Source organism: Ranitomeya imitator, chromosome 10 (genome assembly GCF_032444005.1).
Source record: "Ranitomeya imitator isolate aRanImi1 chromosome 10, aRanImi1.pri, whole genome shotgun sequence".
Lineage (NCBI taxonomy): Eukaryota > Metazoa > Chordata > Amphibia > Anura > Dendrobatidae > Ranitomeya > Ranitomeya imitator.
Window position 1 is genome coordinate 127,949,014 of NC_091291.1, and position 20,200 is coordinate 127,969,213.

At 46.2% G+C, this 20,200-nt stretch overlaps 1 protein-coding gene across 1 annotated transcript; it reads left to right on the forward strand.

Annotated features, from left to right (window-relative positions):
* The first annotated feature begins 11,633 nt into the window (after positions 1 to 11,633).
* Positions 11,634 to 14,305, forward strand: HES4 (hes family bHLH transcription factor 4). Its single transcript, XM_069740828.1, has 4 exons — positions 11,634 to 11,792; positions 11,924 to 12,019; positions 12,156 to 12,243; positions 13,457 to 14,305. Exons 1-4 carry the CDS (start codon positions 11,685 to 11,687, stop codon positions 14,011 to 14,013), a joined length of 849 nt encoding a protein of 282 aa, XP_069596929.1. The 5' UTR covers positions 11,634 to 11,684; the 3' UTR covers positions 14,014 to 14,305.
* The last annotated feature ends 5,895 nt before the right edge of the window (positions 14,306 to 20,200 follow it).

Sequence of the window (20,200 nt, forward strand, 5' to 3'; positions counted from 1 at the left end):
GCCCGGCTGCTGCTGTACACACTCCGTGCCCGGCTGCTGCTGCTGCACACACTCCGTGCCCGGCTGCTGCTGCTGCACACACTCCGTGCCCGGCTGCTGCTGCACACACTCCGTGCCCGGCTGCTGCTGCTGCACACACTCCGTGCCCGGCTGCTGCTGCCCGCTCCGAGGCGATAACTGCGCCTGCTCACTACTGTGCGCCGAGGCGCTGACTGCGGGTGCTTCTATATAGCGCTATATACTCGCCCTCGGTGCTTCTATGTACCGCTATATACTCGCCCTCGGTGCTTCTATATAGCGCTATATACTCGCCCTCGGTGCTTCTATATACCGCTCTATACTCGCCCTCCGTGCTTCTATATAGCGCTATATACTCGCCCTCGGTGCTTCTATATAGCGCTATATACTCGCCCTCGGTGCTTCTATATACCGCTATATACTCGCCCTCGGTGCTTCTATATACCGCTCTATACTCGCCCTCCGTGCTTCTATATAGCGCTATATACTCGCCCTCGGTGCTTCTACAGTCATGGCCAAAAGTATTGACACCCCTGCAATTCTGTCAGATAACACTCAGTTTCTTCCTGAAAATGATTACAAACACAAATTATTTGGTATTATCTTCATTTAATTTGTCTTAAATGAAAAAACACAAAAAGTATTGTGCTAAAGCCAAATTGGATATAATTCCACACCAAACATAAAAAAGGGGGTGGACAAAAGTATTGGCACTGTTCGAAAAATCATGTGATGCTTCTCTAATTAGTGTAATTAACAGCACCTGTAACTTACCTGTGGCACCTAACAGGTGTTGGCAATAACTAAATCACACTTGCAGCCAGTTGACATGGATTAAAGTTGACTCAACCTCTGTCCTGTGTTCTTGTGTGTGCCACATTGAGCATGGAGAAAAGAAAGAAGACCAAAGAACTGTCTGAGGACTTGAGAAACCAAATTGTGAGGAAGCATGAGCAATCTCAAGGCTACAAGTCCATCTCCAAAGACCTGAATGTTCCTGTGTCTACCGTGCGCAGTGTCATCAAGAAGTGTAAAGCCCATGGCACTGTGGCTAACCTCCCTAGATGTGGACGGAAAAGAAAAATTGACAAGAGATTTCAATGCAAGATTGTGCGGATGTTGGATAAAGAACCTCGACTAACATCCAAACAAGTTCAAGCTGCCCTGCAGTCCGAGGGTACAACAGTGTCAACCCGTACTATCAGTTGGCATCTTAATGAAAAGGGACTGTATGGTAGGAGACCCAGGAAGACCCCACTTCTTACCCCGAGACATAAAAAAGCCAGGCTGGAGTTTGCCAAAACTTGCCTAAAACGTTTTGGAAGAATGTTCTCTGGTCAGATGAGACAAAAGTAGAGCTTTTTGGGCAAAGGCATCAACATAGAGTTTACAGGAGAAAAAAAAGAGGCATTCAAAGAAAAGAACATGGTCCCTACAGTCAAACATAGTGGAGGTTCCCTGATGTTTTGGGGTTGCTTTGCTGCCTCTGGCACTGGACTGCTTGACCGTGTGCATGGCATTATGAAGTCTGAAGACTACCAACAAATTTTGCAGCATAATGTAGGGTCCAGTGTGAGAAAGCTGGGTCTCCCTCAGAGGTCATGGGTCTTCCAGCAGGACAATGACCCAAAACACACTTCAAAAAGCACTAGAAAATGGTTTGAGAGAAAGCACTGGAGACTTCTAAGGTGGCTAGCAATGAGTCCAGACCTGAATCCAATAGAACACCTGTGGAGAGATCTAAAAATGGCAGTTTGGAGAAGGCACCCTTCAAATATCAGGACCTGGAGCAGTTTGCCAAAGAAGAATGGTCTAAAATTCCAGCAGAGCATTGTAAGAAACTCATTGATGGTTACCGGAAGCGGTTGGTCGCAGTTATTTTGGCCAAAGGTTGTGCAACCAAGTATTAGGCTGAGGGTGCCAATACTTTTGTCTGGCCCATTTTTGGAGTTTTGTGGGAAATGATCAATGTTTTGCTTTTTGCTTCATTCTCTTTTGTGTTTTTTCATTTAAGACAAATTAAATGAAGATAATACCAAAGAATTTGTGATTGCAATCATTTTCAGGAAGAAACTGAATATTATCTGACAGAATTGCAGGGGTGTCAATACTTTTGGCCATGACTGTATATACCGCTATATAATCGTCCACGGTGCTTCTATATACCGCTATATACTTGTCCGCGGTGCTTCTATATACCGCTATATACTCGTCCGCGGTGCTTCTATATAGCGCTATATACTCGTCCGCGGTGCTTCTATATACCGCTATATACTCGTCCGCGGTGCTTCTATATAGCGCTATATACTCGTCCGCGGTGCTTCTATATACCGCTATATACTCGTCCGCGGTGCTTCTATATAGCGCTATATACTCGTCCGCGGTGCTTCTATATAGCGCTATATACTCGTCCGCGGTGCGGGTTTATGAGCTGCAGCAGGTTCATTTCTGTAGCGGAGTCTCCGCTGCGTATTTTGACTAATAGAATATCATTAGATGCGGTGAATCTGGATGCACCTAAACACGACCGCGGTAACCAGAACGCATCCATAACGCTACTATTCCTGATCGTGGGCACGCACCGGTACAATGTCTATTTTTCAAGCAGAAAGCATTTCGGGAATCGATCCTTTTTCTCTGGAGATTTGCAAGCCTGAAGCATCCCTGTTTTTATGATGCCTTTTTCTTTTCTCTGTTTTAATTTTTCTTTCTTTTCTTTTTTTCTGGTTCTTTTTTTCCTCTTTCTTTTTTATCCCTTTTTTCTTTTTTCCCCCCTTTTTTCTTTTTTTTTTCCCTTTTCTTTTTTCCCCCCTTTTCTTCCCTTTTTTCTTTTTTTCCCTTTTTTTTTTCTTTTTTCTTTTTTCTCTGTTTTTAAGTATTTTTTATTTCTTATTATTACCGTATTTTTCGGACTAAAAGACGCACTTTTTCCCCCCCAAAAAAGGGGGGAAAATGGGGGGTGCGTCTAATAGTCGCAATGCAGGCTTACCTAGGTGGCAGAGGTGCGGTGGCAGAGGTCCGGTGGCAGAGGTGCGGTTGCGGGGGTGTGGCGGCAGAGGAGGCGCAGTAAGCGGGGTCCCTTTCCCCGGTATGGTGATGCAGCAGGCCCGGTATGCAGCAGAGCCGGGTGAATCCTCTTGTTATCGGTGGTGGCGGCCATTTTCCGGAGGCCGCGCGTGCGCAGATGGAGCGCTCTGCTTCCCGGGGCTTCAGGAAAATGGCCGCCGCGATCTCCATCTGCGCACGCGTGGCCTCCCGCGGCCATTTTCCTGAAGCCCCGGGAGCAGAGCGCTTCATCTGCACACGCGCGGCCTCAGGAAGATGGCCGCGCCCACCGATAACAAGAGGATTCACCCGGCTCTGCTGCATACCGGGCCTGCTGCATCACCATACCGGGGAAAGGGACCCCGCTTCCTGCGCCTCCTCTGCTGCCACACCCCCGCCACTGCACCTCTGCCACCGCACCTCTGCCACCTAGGTAAGCCTGCATGGTACGCCAGGGACCCCTCTCACGCCATACCTCTCACTGCACCTCCTGATCCCAGCACCTCCTGATCCCAGCACCTCCTGATCCCAGCACCTCCTGATCCCAGCACCTTCTCATCCCAGCACCTTCTCATCCCAGCACCTCCTGATCCCAGCACCTCCTGATCCCAGCACCTCCTGATCCCAGCACCTCCTGATCCCAGCACCTTCTCATCCCAGCACCTTCTCATCCCAGCACCTCCTGATCCCAGCACCTTCTCATCCCAGCACCTCCTGATCCCAGCACCTCCTGATCCCAGCACCTCCTGATCCCAGCACCTTCTCATCCCAGCACCTTCTCATCCCAGCACCTTCTCATCCCAGCACCTCCTCATCCCAGCATCACCCCACCTTGCCTCCTGTGACCCTGCTCTGCCACCGCCATAAGATACTGTAAATTCGGACAATAAGACGGACCCCCATGTTATAAAAAATCTTTTTTTCTGCAATTTTCACCCCAAATTTGGGGTGTGTCTTATGGTCCGGTGCGTCTTATAGTCCGAAAAATACGGTATTTGTTTTTTTTATTATCTATTTAAGCTACGTTCCCACAATGAGTTTTTGGTGATTTTTTTTTATTTTTTTTACGCTGCGTATTTTCCAAAAAAATGCAAGGAACCAACTTAATGAGTGCAGAAACGGTGGCAAAAATACACATCACCAAGAATTCATCATGGGAACGAAACCTTACAATTCCAGCAAAGTGGATGGGATTTATAGAAATCTCCTGTCCTCTGTGCTTAAACTGACCTGCGGAGCGTGTTTGACATTTGCAGCATGTTCATTTCTCTTGTGACTATGCTGAGATTCCTGTGCAGACTTTCTCCATAAAGGTGCATTAGATGCGGAAACTCTGCACGTCAAATGCGCATGTGCATTTTTAGCTCGTTTCTGTGTCGAAAAAAGCGTAAAAAACGCTTGTAATCTGCACCTAAATATAGCAAAAAATAAGTATCAAAAACAAAGCAGCCTCCAAACGCAATGAAAAAACGCAAGTAACCTAATCTAAATAATAGGTGCGAAAATTCTGCAGCGTCAAGAACTCACCAAAAGCTCATTGTGGGACCGGAGCCTAACAATGAGAAAAACGCTAGTACAAAAAACGCTGACAAAACACTCAAAAATTCACCCAGGCGTCTTTTTTTTGCCGTCCCATTGACTTGTATGGTAGAGAATTGAGCGACTTCCTACCGAATGCAGAACGGTCGCGTCATTTGTCTTTGGAGACGTGAAGCGGTTAGAAGACCGGAAAATATGAATGGCGAGTCGCTTTCCCATACAGATGAATAGGATCGCTACTTTAATCACTTTTTTGGTGCTTTTACCCCCCTAAAAAAAATAAAGACCCTACGATGATCACATTGAGGAGAAGCAGATTCTGATCTAAAATCCTCATGGAAAAAAAGCTTCAAATGCCCTTTCAATAAGTTTCCTATCGATATTAATGGAAAACACAACTATAGGGCACATATTTGTAGAGTCTTATTTTTTTTTTTCGAATATATCAATTTTTGAAGTTTTCCTGCTTACACGAAAGCTCCGATTCATCAGTCGATTGGAAAAGAAAACAAAATCCAATACACAAAAACAGCTTAAAAATGTCACAAAAAAAGTCACAAAAATCTTAGAAAAATCTACATAAAAAACTGTGACTGTAGCTCCATACAGAGTATTTGTTCAAGTGGAATTTTCTAGCTACACAAATGCGTAAATTGTTTTGTCGCACGTTTGTTTTTACATCATGTGGATTTGTTTTATTGCTTCAGTTGTTAGATTTAGATCAGGAATTGACGTGTTTTCCATATGGAAAAAAAAATACATGAAAAAACCCAATAGGAAGCTTATTCAAAGGCTGTTTGAATTGGTTTTTCTTGAGGATTTTGGAGAATAATTTGCTCCGAAATCCTCAGTAAAAAAAAAACAGTGAACATTCACTAATTCCATGTGCAATTTGTATCCCATGCACGTGAGTTCTACAGCCCTGATCACACACATCAGATATTTTACATGCAGATTTTCCGTGCATCTTTTCACGTGGATTTTGAGCAGAAAATGCTACGTGCAAATCTACCTATTAACCCTTTACACCGCAGCCAGGAGGCATAGAATAATCCAGCGGAGCGCTGGACCATAGACTCGGCCGCACATCGGTAGGTGAAATTCGGTGCAACATTGGACACGACTACCTCCATGATGCAAGTTGGACTTGTTTTTTTTTATCTTGGGGCCTGTAGATGAATCACTTAAAGGGATTATCCGGAGTGAGAGGTGCAGGTGACGTTACGACGCACACACCTAATAGAGACGAGTGCTCGATTGGCCGGTATTGTGCCCGTGTCCTATTCCAATGCACAGGTCTGTTGCACAATACCCGCCGATTGTGCACACGTCTCGGCAGGTGTGCAAGTCGCAATGTCATCGGCACCACCCAATTTCGATGGCGGGTTCTGGATAGCGGTGGGGAATTCCTTTTAAGGCAGCCTTACACATTAAAGGGGTTGTTCACTACTACGACAACCCTTCTGAATCCATATGCTTCCTCCCAGTATAATAATAACCCCTATACTCGTTTCCGGTGCCGGCACCATTCCAGCACCGGCACTCCCGGGGATCGCGATCTCTGCGGCCAATCAGAGGTGGCTTGACTCTCCTCTCCTGCAGGCGTAATTGACGTTCGGAGGAAGTGAGAGCGGTGGCTGCTTCCTTACTTCCTCCGGATAGCCTGATTTGCCCAAACGATAGGAGAGTGAAGCCAGCGCTGATTGGCCACAGGGATCGCGTGACATGACGATGTCATGCAAGCCCTGGGAGAGCCAGTGCCAACACTGCTGGAACGGCGCTGGCACCAGAGGTGAGTATAAGGCTGCCGTCACACTAGCAGTATTTGGTCAGTATTTTACATCAGCATTTGTAAGCCAAAACCAGCAGTGGGTGATAAATCCAGAAGTGGTGCATATGTTTCTATTATACTTTTCCTCTATTTGTTCCACTCCTGGTTTGGGCTTACAAATACTGAGGTATGACGGCAGCCTAAGCATTATTATTTTACCGGGAGGAAATATAGAGCTTCAGAAGTGGTTCTCTGAGTAGTGGACCACCCCTTTAATGCCCGGAAAAAAACAGGAAACATCAACAGAACCAGATGACCATCTACTGTGCGTGGTGACCTCCCAACTCTTCATTAATGGCAGCAGACAGAGCAGTGAACAATCAAGGACTTGACTTTTAACTTGATGCTTTCATTCCCCTCTTCTCTTCGAACACATGCACGCTCACCCAATCGGAGCATACATGTCTATTAGAGCTTCAGGATAAGTATGTTCTGGCCACATAGTTGTGTATAGGTTGAGGCCGGGTGAAAAAGCTTTTGACCAAACCGGGCATGCGTGTAAGTAGGGGTGTCGGGAGAAATTTTTGTTGGATGCATAGGTGTGCATGGGGGGTCAAGAGGAATAATTGTTGTCTGGGGGGAGGTCAAAAAGAATGAATATGGGGGAGGAATGTTGCTGTTGGCCGAGTGGAGCATGCAGGTATATGGGGGAGGGGTGGTATAGAGAAAAATAGCTATCAAAAGTGTAGATGAAGATGTAGTCTCCACATTATGGATCCATACACCCGGCATCACCCCGCGACAAAGAGTCTCCGCTAACACAGGCACGTCACAATTACCATGAACGGAACCTTCTACAATCGATTGTATCCAATGATTCCGATGACACGGGTGCAGTGATCACAGGAACACATCATGGATCGGATACAACCGCGAGATACATTTCTAACCCAGTGACTCACCCTACGGTTTAATTCATGTTATTTGCCGTAATGTTGCGAATACACGTTCTACAAGTAGCAGCAGAAGGGTGTTTTGAACACAAGTGCACATTTTGAGATAATGTCAGTCAACCTGGCATATTGACATCCATTTAGTAAAGTTATACGGCGTGGGAATGTTTCATGTAACATCAGAGGCGGCGGCAGTGCCTACAAAAACAAAAAGTTAGAAATCATTTTCGTCTCAAACACTAATAAACACAAACTTCTCCGGTTACCGTTCAGGTGAACGATGAGAACATTTTCAAAGTGGAAATATTGACTTTTTGTAATGTTGTTGGCTTTTTTTCAAAATGTCATTGTAGTGAAGCGCGAGGCGAGGACCGGCTCCGTGTTTACAGTAAACAGCGAGTCAAGCTGCACTTCTAACATCAATAGAGGGATCCAGTCAGCTCTCAACTCCAAAGTATCCCCGATCGAGAAACATAAATGGGAGCCAAACCCAACACAGCGCAATCCGGGCTGCCCGGGATCATATCGAGGCAGAATTCACAATATGGTTTCTGGATGATTAATTCTGCAGCTCCATGCCAAGAGAGCCAAGCAACTGTACAGGACCACCCGGGCATTGAGCTCGCAGATATTATGCGTGGGAAATTCTGTACATTCCAAAATTATGCACCGGAATGTTTTGGTTTTTTTCCTGCGTATTGATTATATATCAATGTCTAAATTCTATTACCTGGGGAAGATTTATTATTATTATTATTTATTATTATAGCGCCATTTATTCCATGGCGCTTTACATGTGAGGAAGGGTATACATACCTTTTGGCAGAGTTTTCTGAGCAAGAACTGAGCAGAAGTTTAGTTTTGAATTTGTTAGGTGGATTTGTTTGGTCATGACTGGTACAGGAGGAGAGAGGACCCTCACAATCTCCAAGGCATGGGTGAGGATACAGTAGACGACCATACTGTCACGGAATCACTCCATAACATGTGACGTGATGGTCGACGTTCCTTATTAGGTCAGCTTTAGATAAGCATTTTTGTGCAAAAAAAGTTGCACATTTTACGGGAGTTGCGCAAGAAGAAGAAACAAATCAATTTTTGGAACAAATCAAGCCAGACGTGTCACCGGAAGCAAGGATCAACCAAGCTTCGACTTGCCAACTTCGGAAACATCGTACAAAGAGAGTAATCTTTGAGAAGGACATCATAGTCCTAGAAGGAACAAGGCGAAGAGGAAGACCAGCAACCCGATGGCTTGACACAATCAAGATAACGATGGAGAAGACCCTGGTGGACCTCTCTAGGCTTCCACAAGATCCATCTTCCTACAGAACGTTCATCCATCAAGACGCCATGGCTTGAGATTGAGCTGAAGGCTCTTTTCAAAAAACTCATGAAAATAGTTAAAAGGTAAATATATTCTGGATTTACATAACAAAACCGAGTTTCCTCTTAGCGGAACCTCCCCACCATCGGTGGTACAGATGGGACTAAGATGACCGTACAAGAAAAGATGACGTTAGATGTTTATGTTGTCACCATAACTAACGTTTCTCATTGGTGAGTAAAAGACTACATTTTGCTGACGAAGCACCGTGATCATGCAATATAATCAGAAGGAAGTGTAAGCGTAGCAATGGTCAGGCGGAACATAATTCTGATTATTGCAGTGAATATCCCTTTAATGAGCAGTCAATCAGTAGAGCTGCAAGTAAACATTTCGTGCAGATTTGCAAATATGTTCATTTTTTACAGCAAACTACCCACATTTCGCCCACATCACCTGTTACTGATACGATTCGGTGCCAATTTTATGGTCAAGTAGAATTGATCAGTGATCATTCAGTGCCCGATCAGTTCACATTGGAGAATTAACGACATAAAATTGATTATATTTGAGTATTTTTTTAATTTTGTTACTATCTCATTATCAAAAAAAAAGAGTCTGGCCCTGATCCATCATTGCACCTTTGCCATTGGTTTCGTCTTGTTGTTCAGTATTTTGGACATGGTTTTGATCATCCACATTTTCTTAACTTAATTAATCATTAGTGACTTATCGAAACGTTGCGGAAAATGTTTGCGCCATTGTATTCCGTGAACTTATCGGAGAACATGTATTTAATTTATGTATTCGTTTGTTTGTTTTTGACAGTTAAAGACACTTTAAGGGTATGTGCACACGTAGAAAGATCCTCTGCGGATTTTTCCGCAGCGGATTTGATAAACCGCTGCGGCTTTTCCTGCGGATTTATTGCGTTTTCTACTGCGGATTCCGCTGCGGATTTACAGCTGCACTTTTCTATTGGAGCAGGTGTAAAAACGCTGCGGATTCCGCACAAAGAATTGACATGCCGCGGAAAAATAAAACGCTGCGTTTCCGTGCGTTTTTTTTTTCCGCAGCATGGGCACTGCGTTTTTTGGTTTCCCATAGGTTTACATTGTACTGTAAACTTATGGGAAACTGCTGCGGATCCGCAGCAAAAATCGCATCGTGCGCACATAGTCTAAAGGATCGTGCAACTTTTTACTGTAAGAAGCTGCTAAAAAAAAACCGCAAAGCGCTCACATGAAGCATCCTTGCTGTCCTGCAAAGTTCATCAACCTCGCATGCGTCATTTTTAAGAAAAACAAGACGGGGAAAAAAGAGGTGAACAAAAAAGAAAAAGTGAATCTGCTCCTATGCAGAATATTGAAAGGCTTAGTCTGGAGATGTCACTTGTTGATCTGTAGGGATCTGATGGCCGGTCTCACACTGATCGACAGATCTGAGCGCTGTTATCCTCTGTTAGGACTCATGCACACTCCTGTTAGATCGGACGAGCGCTATCTGTGGTTTTCACGGATACCACTCATAACTGTGTTATTCTATGGGGCTGCGCACATGTTCCAGATTTTCCTCGGACCTCTCGAGTGCCAGATCAAAATTGGCAATGCATGTCTATGGGTCTGTGCATATATCAGATCGCACTCGGATGACATCTGAGTGCAGTCGGATGTTCGTCATGAACTGATATGGAGAAGTGGAGAAACTTTTTTTTTTTCCTCTCCACCTCTTGATCCCGCTCTGATCAAACTCTGATCAGCATCATCGGGCCATTTTTCTCAGATGAAGAGAATTTGGTGGTGCGGCCCTACCCTTAGAATGGAGCGACTCATGCCTGACCCCTGCTTCCATCACTCCCTATGCATGCCTGACCGCTGCTTCCATCACTCCCTCTATGCATGCCTGACCCCTGCTTCCATCACTCCCTATGCATGCCTGACCGCCGCTTCCATCACTCCCTATGCATGCCTGACCGCCGCTTCCATCACTCCCTATGCATGCCTGACCGCTGCTTCCATCACTCCCTCTATGCATGCCTGACCGCCGCTTCCATCACTCCCTATGCATGCCTGACCGCTGCTTCCATCACTCCCTCTATGCATGCCTGACCGGTGCTTCCATCACTCCCTCTATGCATGCCTGACCGCTGCTTCCATCACTCCCTCTATGCATGCCTGACCGCTGCTTCCATCACTCCCTCTATGCATGCCTGACCGCCGCTTCCATCACTCCCTATGGAGCTGTCGAGTGCGGCAGCGCTCGGCTTTCCCAGCAGCCCCCTAAATAGTGATCGGGGGGTCTAACCTGTTCCGCCATTTTGTAACGAGGATAGGTTTCCTGTAGTACATGTACAAAAATTCCCTGCAGTCAGATCAGTAGGTGTGGAACGCTGTGACCTCGCTTTCACTGGACGAAAAGTAATTTGATGAAGCATAATTCAGTAATCATAATACAAATAAATAAATAATAACAATAAATATAATAAAATAAGGAATATTTAATAATAAATATTTAATAATAACTATAATAATTATAATATTAATAATAAAATAATAAATAAAATAAAAATAATAATTATTATTAATAATAACAATATTTAATATTTCTAAAAAATCATTGCTACATTGTCTAAGAGGTTCTGCAGCAGTGGGACAGTAAGAAGCGATCCAGGAGGCTGGCTGCCTTGTGTGCAGCAGGACGCCTGGGAGAATGACCCGTGCTGTATCCCAGCCCTGCGCTTTGCTCCGCTGCCAGCCCTGATCCCTGGTATGAGGCACACGCGTGACTGGCAGCCTGCGGGCGCGGGGAGGAGGGGGAGGTGGAAAGTCCAAGGAGGGGTGCAGAGAGGAGGGTGCGCGGCGGCCAATCACGAGGCGGTGTGGGCGAGCCCCGGGCGCTGATTGGCTGAGGCGAGTGTGGGAAAGAATGCAGAGAAGGTTTCACACGAATGGGGAGCAGCCGCGCCGGGTATATATAGGGGGCCGCCGCCGCTGCCGGACACAGACAGCCCGGCTGCCGGACTACAGGGAGCATGCCTGCCGACAGCATGGAGAAACCCACCGCTTCCCCTATTGCGGGGGCACCGGCCAACTCTGCCCAGACCCCGGATAAACCGAAGAGTGCCAGCGAGCACAGAAAGGTAACACTGACTGTCCGTGCCCATCATCTGCCCATCATCTGCCCATGGTGGGCAACAGCAAAAAAAACAAATCCCCCCAGATGTGCAGACCCCATGACTGATCAGCTCCGTTATCATTTTTTATCTTCCAGTCATCCAAGCCGATCATGGAGAAGCGCAGGAGGGCTCGGATCAACGAGAGCCTGGGGCAGCTGAAGACCCTCATCCTGGACGCGCTCAAGAAGGATGTAAGTGGCTCCCGGGTGGTCTCCTCAATAATGATCTGACACTACCACCTGGACCCCGTCACTGTCCTCCCCATCCTCTGCTGTAATCCTCTGTGCTGCTGTCACTAATCCTTCTTGTTGACTCCTTCCCTTCCAGAGCTCCAGACATTCCAAGTTGGAGAAGGCTGACATCCTAGAAATGACGGTCAAACACTTGAGGAACTTGCAAAGAGTCCAAATGACAGGTACCTATCAGACTGGGGTCATGAATATTGTTATATGGGGGGATACTAAGATATGCTGGGACTTGTGGTTCTGTTATGGACCGGAAAGAGGAGTGATTACTATTATTATTCATTTTTATAGCGCCATTTATTCCATGGTGCGTTACATGTGAAAAAAAGGGGGCAACTATAGACAAGCGCAATAAGCCTGAGCGATGGGGGGATCCAGTGGGGGTGACTGATCCTAGGGGTGCAGTGGGGGGGGGTGACTGATCCTAGGGGTGCAGTGGGGGGGGGTGACTGATCCTAGGGGTGCAGTGGGGGTGACTGATCCTAGGGGTGCAGTGGGGGGGGTGACTGATCCTAGGGATGCAGTGGGGGTGACTGATTCTAGGGGTGCAGTGGGGGGTGACTGATCCTAGGGGTGCAGTGGGGGTGACTGATCCTAGGGGTGCAGTGGGGGGGGTGACTGATCCTAGGGATGCAGTGGGGGTGACTGATTCTAGGGGTGCAGTGGGGGGTGACTGATCCTAGGGGTGCAGTGGGGGTGACTGATCCTAGGGGTGCAGTGGGGGTGACTGATCCTAGGGGTGCAGTGGGGGTGACTGATCCTAGGGATGCAGTGGGGGTGACTGATCCTAGGGATGCAGTGGGGGTGACTGATCCTAGGGGTGCAGTGGGGGGTGACTGATCCTAGGGGTGCAGTGGGGGGTGACTGATCCTAGGGGTGCAGTGGGGGGTGACTGATCCTAGGGGTGCAGTGGGGGGTGACTGATCCTAGGGATGCAGTGGGGGTGACTGATCCTAGGGGTGCAGGGGGGGGTGACTGATCCTAGGGATGCAGTGGGGGTGACTGATCCTAGGGGTGCAGTGGGGGGTGACTGATCCTAGGGGTGCAGTGGGGGGTGACTGATCCTAGGGATGCAGTGGGGGTGACTGATCCTAGGGGTGCAGTGGGGGGTGACTGATCCTAGGGGTGCAGTGGGGGGTGACTGATCCTAGGGATGCAGTGGGGGTGACTGATCCTAGGGGTGCAGGGGGGGGGTGACTGATCCTAGGGGTGCAGTGGGGGGTGACTGATCCTAGGGGTGCAGTGGGGGGTGACTGATCCTAGGGATGCAGTGGGGGTGACTGATCCTAGGGATGCAGTGGGGGTGACTGATCCTAGGGGTGCAGGGGGGGGTGACTGATCCTAGGGATGCAGTGGGCTCATGTTCTTCTTCTCCCCCCATAGCGGCTCTCACTGCTGACCCCTCAGTCCTTGGAAAGTACAGAGCTGGATTCAACGAGTGCATGAATGAAGTCACCCGCTTCCTCTCCACCTGTGAAGGGGTGAACACGGAGGTCAGGACGCGTCTTCTCGGCCATCTCTCCAGCTGCTTGGGTCAAATCGTGGCTATGAATTACCAGCAGCCGCCTCCATCCAGCCAAGCCTTGCATGTCCAGCTGCCCTCGGCGCCAGTGGCCTCCGCTCCGGTGCCCATGCCCTGCAAAATGAGCTCTGCGGAGGCCGTGTCGCCCAAGGTCTTCCAGGGAGGTTTCCAGCTGGTCCCGGCCACTGATGGACAATTTGCCTTCCTCATCCCCAACCCAGCTTACGCCTCCAGCCCTGGACCCGTCATCCCTCTTTACGCCAATGGAAGTGTCACGTCCGGTGGTGCTCAAGCCCCATCTCCAGTGCAAGGACTCACTACCTTCAGCCACAAGATGAGCCACCTGTCACAGTCCGTGAGCCCGCTGGGGGTCAGCACCGGCCCGGACGCCGTGGAGTCCGTCTGGAGACCCTGGTGAACTCAGCGATCAGACTGTATTGATTGGTTCCGTTGTATGGGACCTTGCCGTATAGAGACAATCTCATCGACTTATTTCCACGTTATGAGGAACTTCACTTTTTATGATGAACATCTTGTATAAATGACCCATTTTGTAATAAGACCGAGTTTTTGTTTTTTTTTGCTTGTTTTTTTTTTAGTTTTGTACAATTGGTACAAATAATGTGTAATGCCAAAGTTCTTGTGGTGTTTTTGTGTCAAAAACTTCCCAAACTTACAGGAGTTTTATTAAATAAACTCTTTAAAATGTATCTTGTTGTTTTGATTTGGTTCCGCTTGGAAGGATGGTGTATATATTTTTATTGGGGGGGTCCTCCTGGGTATATATATTTTTAATGGGGGGGGGGGTCATCCTGGATATATATATATTTTTATTGGGGGGTCCTCCTGGGTATATATTTTTATTGGGGGGTCCTCCTGGGTATATATTGTTATTGGGGGGGGGGGGGTCCTCCTGGGTATATATTTTTATTGCGGGGGGGTCCTCCTGGGTATATATTTTTATTGGGGGGTCATCCTGGGTATATATTTTTATTGGGGGGTCCTCCTGGGTATATATTGTTATTGGGGGGGGGGGGGGGTCCTCCTGGGTATATATTTTTATTGCGGGGGGGTCCTCCTGGGTATATATTTTTATTGGGGGGTCATCCTGGGTATATATTTTTATTGGGGGGTCCTCCTGGCTATTCCCTCTAGATGGCGTGCCATGTGTACTTCCATATAATATCTCATTCTTCTATATTTGACCCATCAGGTAGGGAGGATTAGACTCCGCAGGCCATTATTGCCATCTACTAATGCCATGTCCTTGTCCTATATGGGCAGTGCTCGTCGTCCCCTGATGAGACCGGTCATTCAGGACTTGCTCTGATGAGGCTAATTCCCTCCAAAAAAAAAAGCCAACAAAAAATATCCAGAAGTGTGGAAGATGCTGTTTTGCTCTGGAGCAGGAGGGAAAGTAACACTCCCTTTTGTGGTCCCAGATAATTAGAAGGTCTCCGATTATGCAGCGGATCCAGAGTGAATACCCGGGGAGCGGAGGGTTAAGGTCCCTGCATTACAGAGACTGATGGTGCTGTAAAGGCAATTGCCTCATAAAAGAGAAAAATGCCCCATGGAGGAGACAATTCAGGAAAACACATTTCTGCCACACAGCATTGAGTCACTGGCTACAGCTGAAGCTGTGCCAAGATTACTGTCTGCTGTGTGGGGGGGAGGGGGCTGGGGGCTTCCTGGGGGTCTATCTCCCTCCTCAACCACCTACACGGATCATCTGTATGTGCCCAGCACAATGTGACCCTGCCAATCATCCAAGTGGCACAGGGCTGAGGAGGAGGGGGCAGCATCCTGTGCATAGTGTAGGCATTATGTGTGCCAGTCATCCCTCACATGCCCCTGCTAGGAATCATCCGCTGGGGGTAATGGATCAATAGCGCTGAGGCTCAGACAGCTCAGACAGCAGGCGATGATGGACCCCGCTAATCTCACTGTCATGTGACTGGGCTCTAACATCAGGGGCAAAATCTATCATATAAATATACCAATCACTTCTATCTATCTATCATCCATCTATCTATTATCTGTCTATCATCTGTTATCTATCATCCATCTATCTTTTTATCTATTATCTATCTATTATCTATCATCTATCTATTATCTATCTATTATCTATCTATTGTCTATCATCTGTTATCTATCATCCATCTATCTATCTATCTATCAATTATCTATCATCTATCTATTATAAGATCTATTATCTATTATAAGATCTATTATCTTATCTATCATTTGACTATTATCTATCTGTCTCTATTATCTATCTATCTATTATCTGTCTCTATTATCTATCTATCTATTATCTGTCTCTATTATCTATCTATCTATTATCTATCATCCATCTTATCTATATCTATCTAGTATCTATCTATTATAAGATCTATGATCTATTATAGGATCTATTATCTATCTATCTATTATCTATCTATCTATCAATCTATTATCTATCATTTGACTATTATCTATCTATCACAGACGGACACCAGGGGCCCCTGTGCGGACCACTATCTGGGCCCTTTGCTGTCCTCCTGTATTAGCTGTGGAGGCGATAGTGACCCCATTACCTCTTGGGCCCCTATGCGGCCACCTAGGTTGCACCAATGATTTGTCCACCCCCGCGTCCATTTCTCAATCTCTCCATCCATATTTCTTTCCATCTTTTCATCAATTTATCAACAAATCTATGTATTTTTCCGTAGAGATATTCAGTCATTTTTTTATCTTCTACCTATTGTAATATGTATAATTTATTTGACACATAGAGATGCCCGTGTCTGGTGCTGTGACTATATGGAGGCTGCAGGATGGCGCACTGTGTAATTATCTATCCCGCCTCTAGAGGGAGCCCTGCGGTCTGTAGACAATGGAGCAGGTAACCGGCAGGTGATTACAGGCAGAATTGCTCTCACGGTTCTTATAGGGCCGCGTACATTTTCTGCAGGCGCCTCGTAAAGGAGTTTCCCAGTTTCCTGAAAATAAATCTGAATCATTGAACAGTAGAAAGTTCTGCAACTTTCCATTCTTTTTGCTTTCTTCTGATCTTCGCTTTCAGTAAATGGGACCATTACTGTCTCCACCTTCTTTAGCTCAGAGAACATTACAAAGTTTCTGAACTTTTTTGTTATACAATGAATCTGTTTATCTCTGAAATGGAGACATCTGGGTTTGTAGAGCGAGGGGGAGCGCAGTATTATAAATGGCAGGTAGGGGGCGCTGTACAAGATTTGCATTTGAACCCTGAACCTTTAACATTTTTTTGCAAAGTGCTTTTCAAAAAGAAAGAATTTTGCAGTTTACTTGATATTAAAAATCCGTTCTGTTCACAAGAATTGAATAGTTTACGTTTATTGCCTAAGTTACCGGCCACCTCTGCGGTTTATCAGCAGTGGCCAGACTCCTAGGAAAGAGTGCAAGCTCTCTGTTGTTCTGAAGTTGGCTGGATCGCTGCTGTCCAGTGCTGCAGAGACAAAGCACGAGATGGCGCAGAGTTCAGGCCAGTGGCTCATCCGTGCAGCCGGTCCAAACTGTCAATCATCAGGATGGGAAGCAGATGAGCGATGCGCCTCTCAAGAACGGGCTTTTAGGTCAAATTTCTAATCGCAAGCTCAATGTCCTGTCTTCATTTTATCATTAAAAAAAAATAAAATCCTGTAACTTTAATATTGATGTCGTCAATATCTGACAGATTGGGGGTCAGTGATTGAAGTTTGCTGGAAATGTAACAGTGCCTTACAAAATTTAGTGGCCATAAATGGTACTGCAAGTATTTACTTATATGGGTGAGAACTTGCAATACCCTTCTCAGCCACTATACCATGTGCGGCGCTGTTGCCCTTTGGATGCGCTTCACCTTTTTCGATCGGCTGATCGGTTGGGATAAGTCGTCGATATTAAAGTCCTTTAATCATACATAGTAACATAGTAACATAGTTAGTAAGGCCGAAAAAAGACATTTGTCCATCCAGTTCAGCCTATATTCCATCATAATAAATACCCAGATCTACGTCCTTCTACAGAACCTAATAATTGTATGATACAATATTGTTCTGGTCCAGGAAGACATCCAGGCCTCTCTTGAACCCCTCGACTGAGTTCGCCATCACCACCTCCTCAGGCAAGCAATTCCAGATTCTCACCGCCCTAACAGTAAAGAATCCTCTTCTATGTTGGTGGAAAAACCTTCTCTCCTCCAGACGCAAAGAATGCCCCCTTGTGCCCGTCACCTTCCTTGGTATAAACAGATCCTCAGCGAGATATTTGTATTGTCCCCTTATATACTTATACATGGTTATTAGATCGCCCCTCAGTCGTCTTTTTTCTAGACTAAATAATCCTAATTTCGCTAATCTATCTGGGTATTGTAGTTCTCCCATCCCCTTTATTAATTTTGTTGCCCTCCTTTGTACTCTCTCTAGTTCCATTATATCCTTCCTGAGCACCGGTGCCCAAAACTGGACACAGTACTCCATGTGCGGTCTAACTAGGGATTTGTACAGAGGCAGTATAATGCTCTCATCATGTGTATCCAGACCTCTTTTAATGCACCCCATGATCCTGTTTGCCTTGGCAGCTGCTGCCTGGCACTGGCTGCTCCAGGTAAGTTTATCATTAACTAGGATCCCCAAGTCCTTCTCCCTGTCAGATTTACCCAGTGGTTTCCCGTTCAGTGTGTAATGGTGATAATCAGTTTATTTTTTAAATCAGTTTTAATAATTTAAAAAAAAAAATCCTCTAGGTCACTCTACAATATATCATAGGCCTCCGGGGGTCCAATCCTCAGTGAAATGCCACCCTGTGTCAGCTAATGAGATCCGCACCTGAATATGCAGCTCATTCCCGAAAGGTTAATGGGTTGCATATTTGGGATCTTCCAGTAACTCTACCCCTTGTTCCTTCTGTATTGGGCTTTCCCATATAAGTGCTGTGAGATCCGTCTGAAGGAAAGCACAGTCAGCCTTTGAAACGCTATACATCCCGTGCTTGTAACTAAAAACCTCCCCAGACATGAGGTTCTGTCCTGTGGGAGCAGCAGCTGGTGTCTGCCTAATAAAACACACACTCTCACATAATTCATGGCCGACCTCCTCCACCGCAGACCTATGTACAGCACACACACATGCACACACCTCCTCAGACCACTCTGGGATTTCGGAGAATTTTACTAGTGTGCAAGATTTATTTATTCTGCAAAAAACAAAACAAAAAAAAAACAGTCAGCCAAGGAACACAAAAATCGTCAATTACGTAGGTAAATGGTCATCCAGTAATTGCATCATTTAGGAAACAACTTACATTTTTGCATTTTCGAAGAGGTTTGCTGCTCACCCCAATAAGTATCATACAAGGCTGAGAGAAGACGATGAAGAACCTGGCGGATGTCTGACATACCTCCCCCCTTTGCCCTTGTGCACGTATATTCTAGTCCCATCATGGACTGTCCGCACCTGGACTCTTACCCAGCACTTCTATAAAAAAGCTGCTGATCCATGCATGACCACAAAGCAACGAGGCGGCTTCCGGAATAGATGTGTAGTATACCCCTGTATATGCATATATCATATTCTCACTGCTCCCCCTGACTCATAAACCGTGAAGCAAGCCTGGAAATAGAGCGCTATTTAGTGCCGATGAGTGCGAAGAATGATTCCTCTATGCTCCAGAGATCCCGGAAAGGCGGCACATCCACCGTCTATCCAGTCTCCAGAGAGTAGGGGATCTATAGTGTAGCATGCGGACCCCATCATAGTGTACGATCAAAAAAATCAAAGGAACCCTTAAACAACACAACTCCAAGTCGATCACACCGCAGGTTATGTTGAGGGCAAACCCAAAGGCAACCTGGTCTTTGGTCCTTTAAGAAGTACCTTTTTGAAAATAACCTTCTCGTCCTTAACAAGGCTCTTGTGCACTCCTCAAACCTCATAGACGACATCCTTGAAGAAGTCAAGTTTTTTAAGGTCCCTCTAACTTCCAGCCAACACAACCCATATCCTGGACCAGCAGATGATTCCAAAAAGCTCTACACCAAGCACCTGTTTCGGTGCTGCTTTGAGGTTATGGAGACTACCAACTTCGCCATTCAAGATTTTTCGAAGGATCACTACATTATTGTGTCCAGCAGCAGAATTACCGACATGACCCGGCAAGGTGCTACAAGAACCTTAAACTCTGCATTGATGAAGCGGTGACCTGAGGTTGTGTCCGAAAGGGACATCGAAAGATTTGAACCTGAAGTGTTAGTGGTGGAGGAGATTGTGTCCCTTGGAAAGTCCATGGGCCCGGAAGTGGATGAAGAAGACAAAGAAGAAGAAGACAAAGAAGAAGACAAAGATAAAGAAGATGAAGAAGAAGAAGACAAACACGTCGAGAAGGACAACAAGGAACTCACAACGGAGAAATTAAAGGAGCTACAACAGCAGCGGAGATTATTAAGCAAATTAACGTGGAGGAACCAGAGGTGGAGGAGGTAATCCATACATGTGAGATTAAGGAAATGTTGGGAATGTGGGAGAACATTTCAGAGTTTATTGAGAAAAAAAAAACACCCTGAAAAAGTTGCGTTGGCGATGTGTAACGACACTTGCTTTACT

Excerpts from the sequence above, each read along its gene's own strand:
- HES4 (XM_069740828.1), top strand. The coding sequence starts at position 11,685 with ATGCCTGCCGACAGCATGGAGAAACCCACCGCTTCCCCTATTGCGGGG. Across the intron at positions 12,020-12,155 it reads TGGACGCGCTCAAGAAGGAT|AGCTCCAGACATTCCAAGTT; the intron begins GTAAGTGGCTCC and ends CTTCCCTTCCAG. Across the intron at positions 12,244-13,456 it reads GCAAAGAGTCCAAATGACAG|CGGCTCTCACTGCTGACCCC; the intron begins GTACCTATCAGA and ends CTCCCCCCATAG.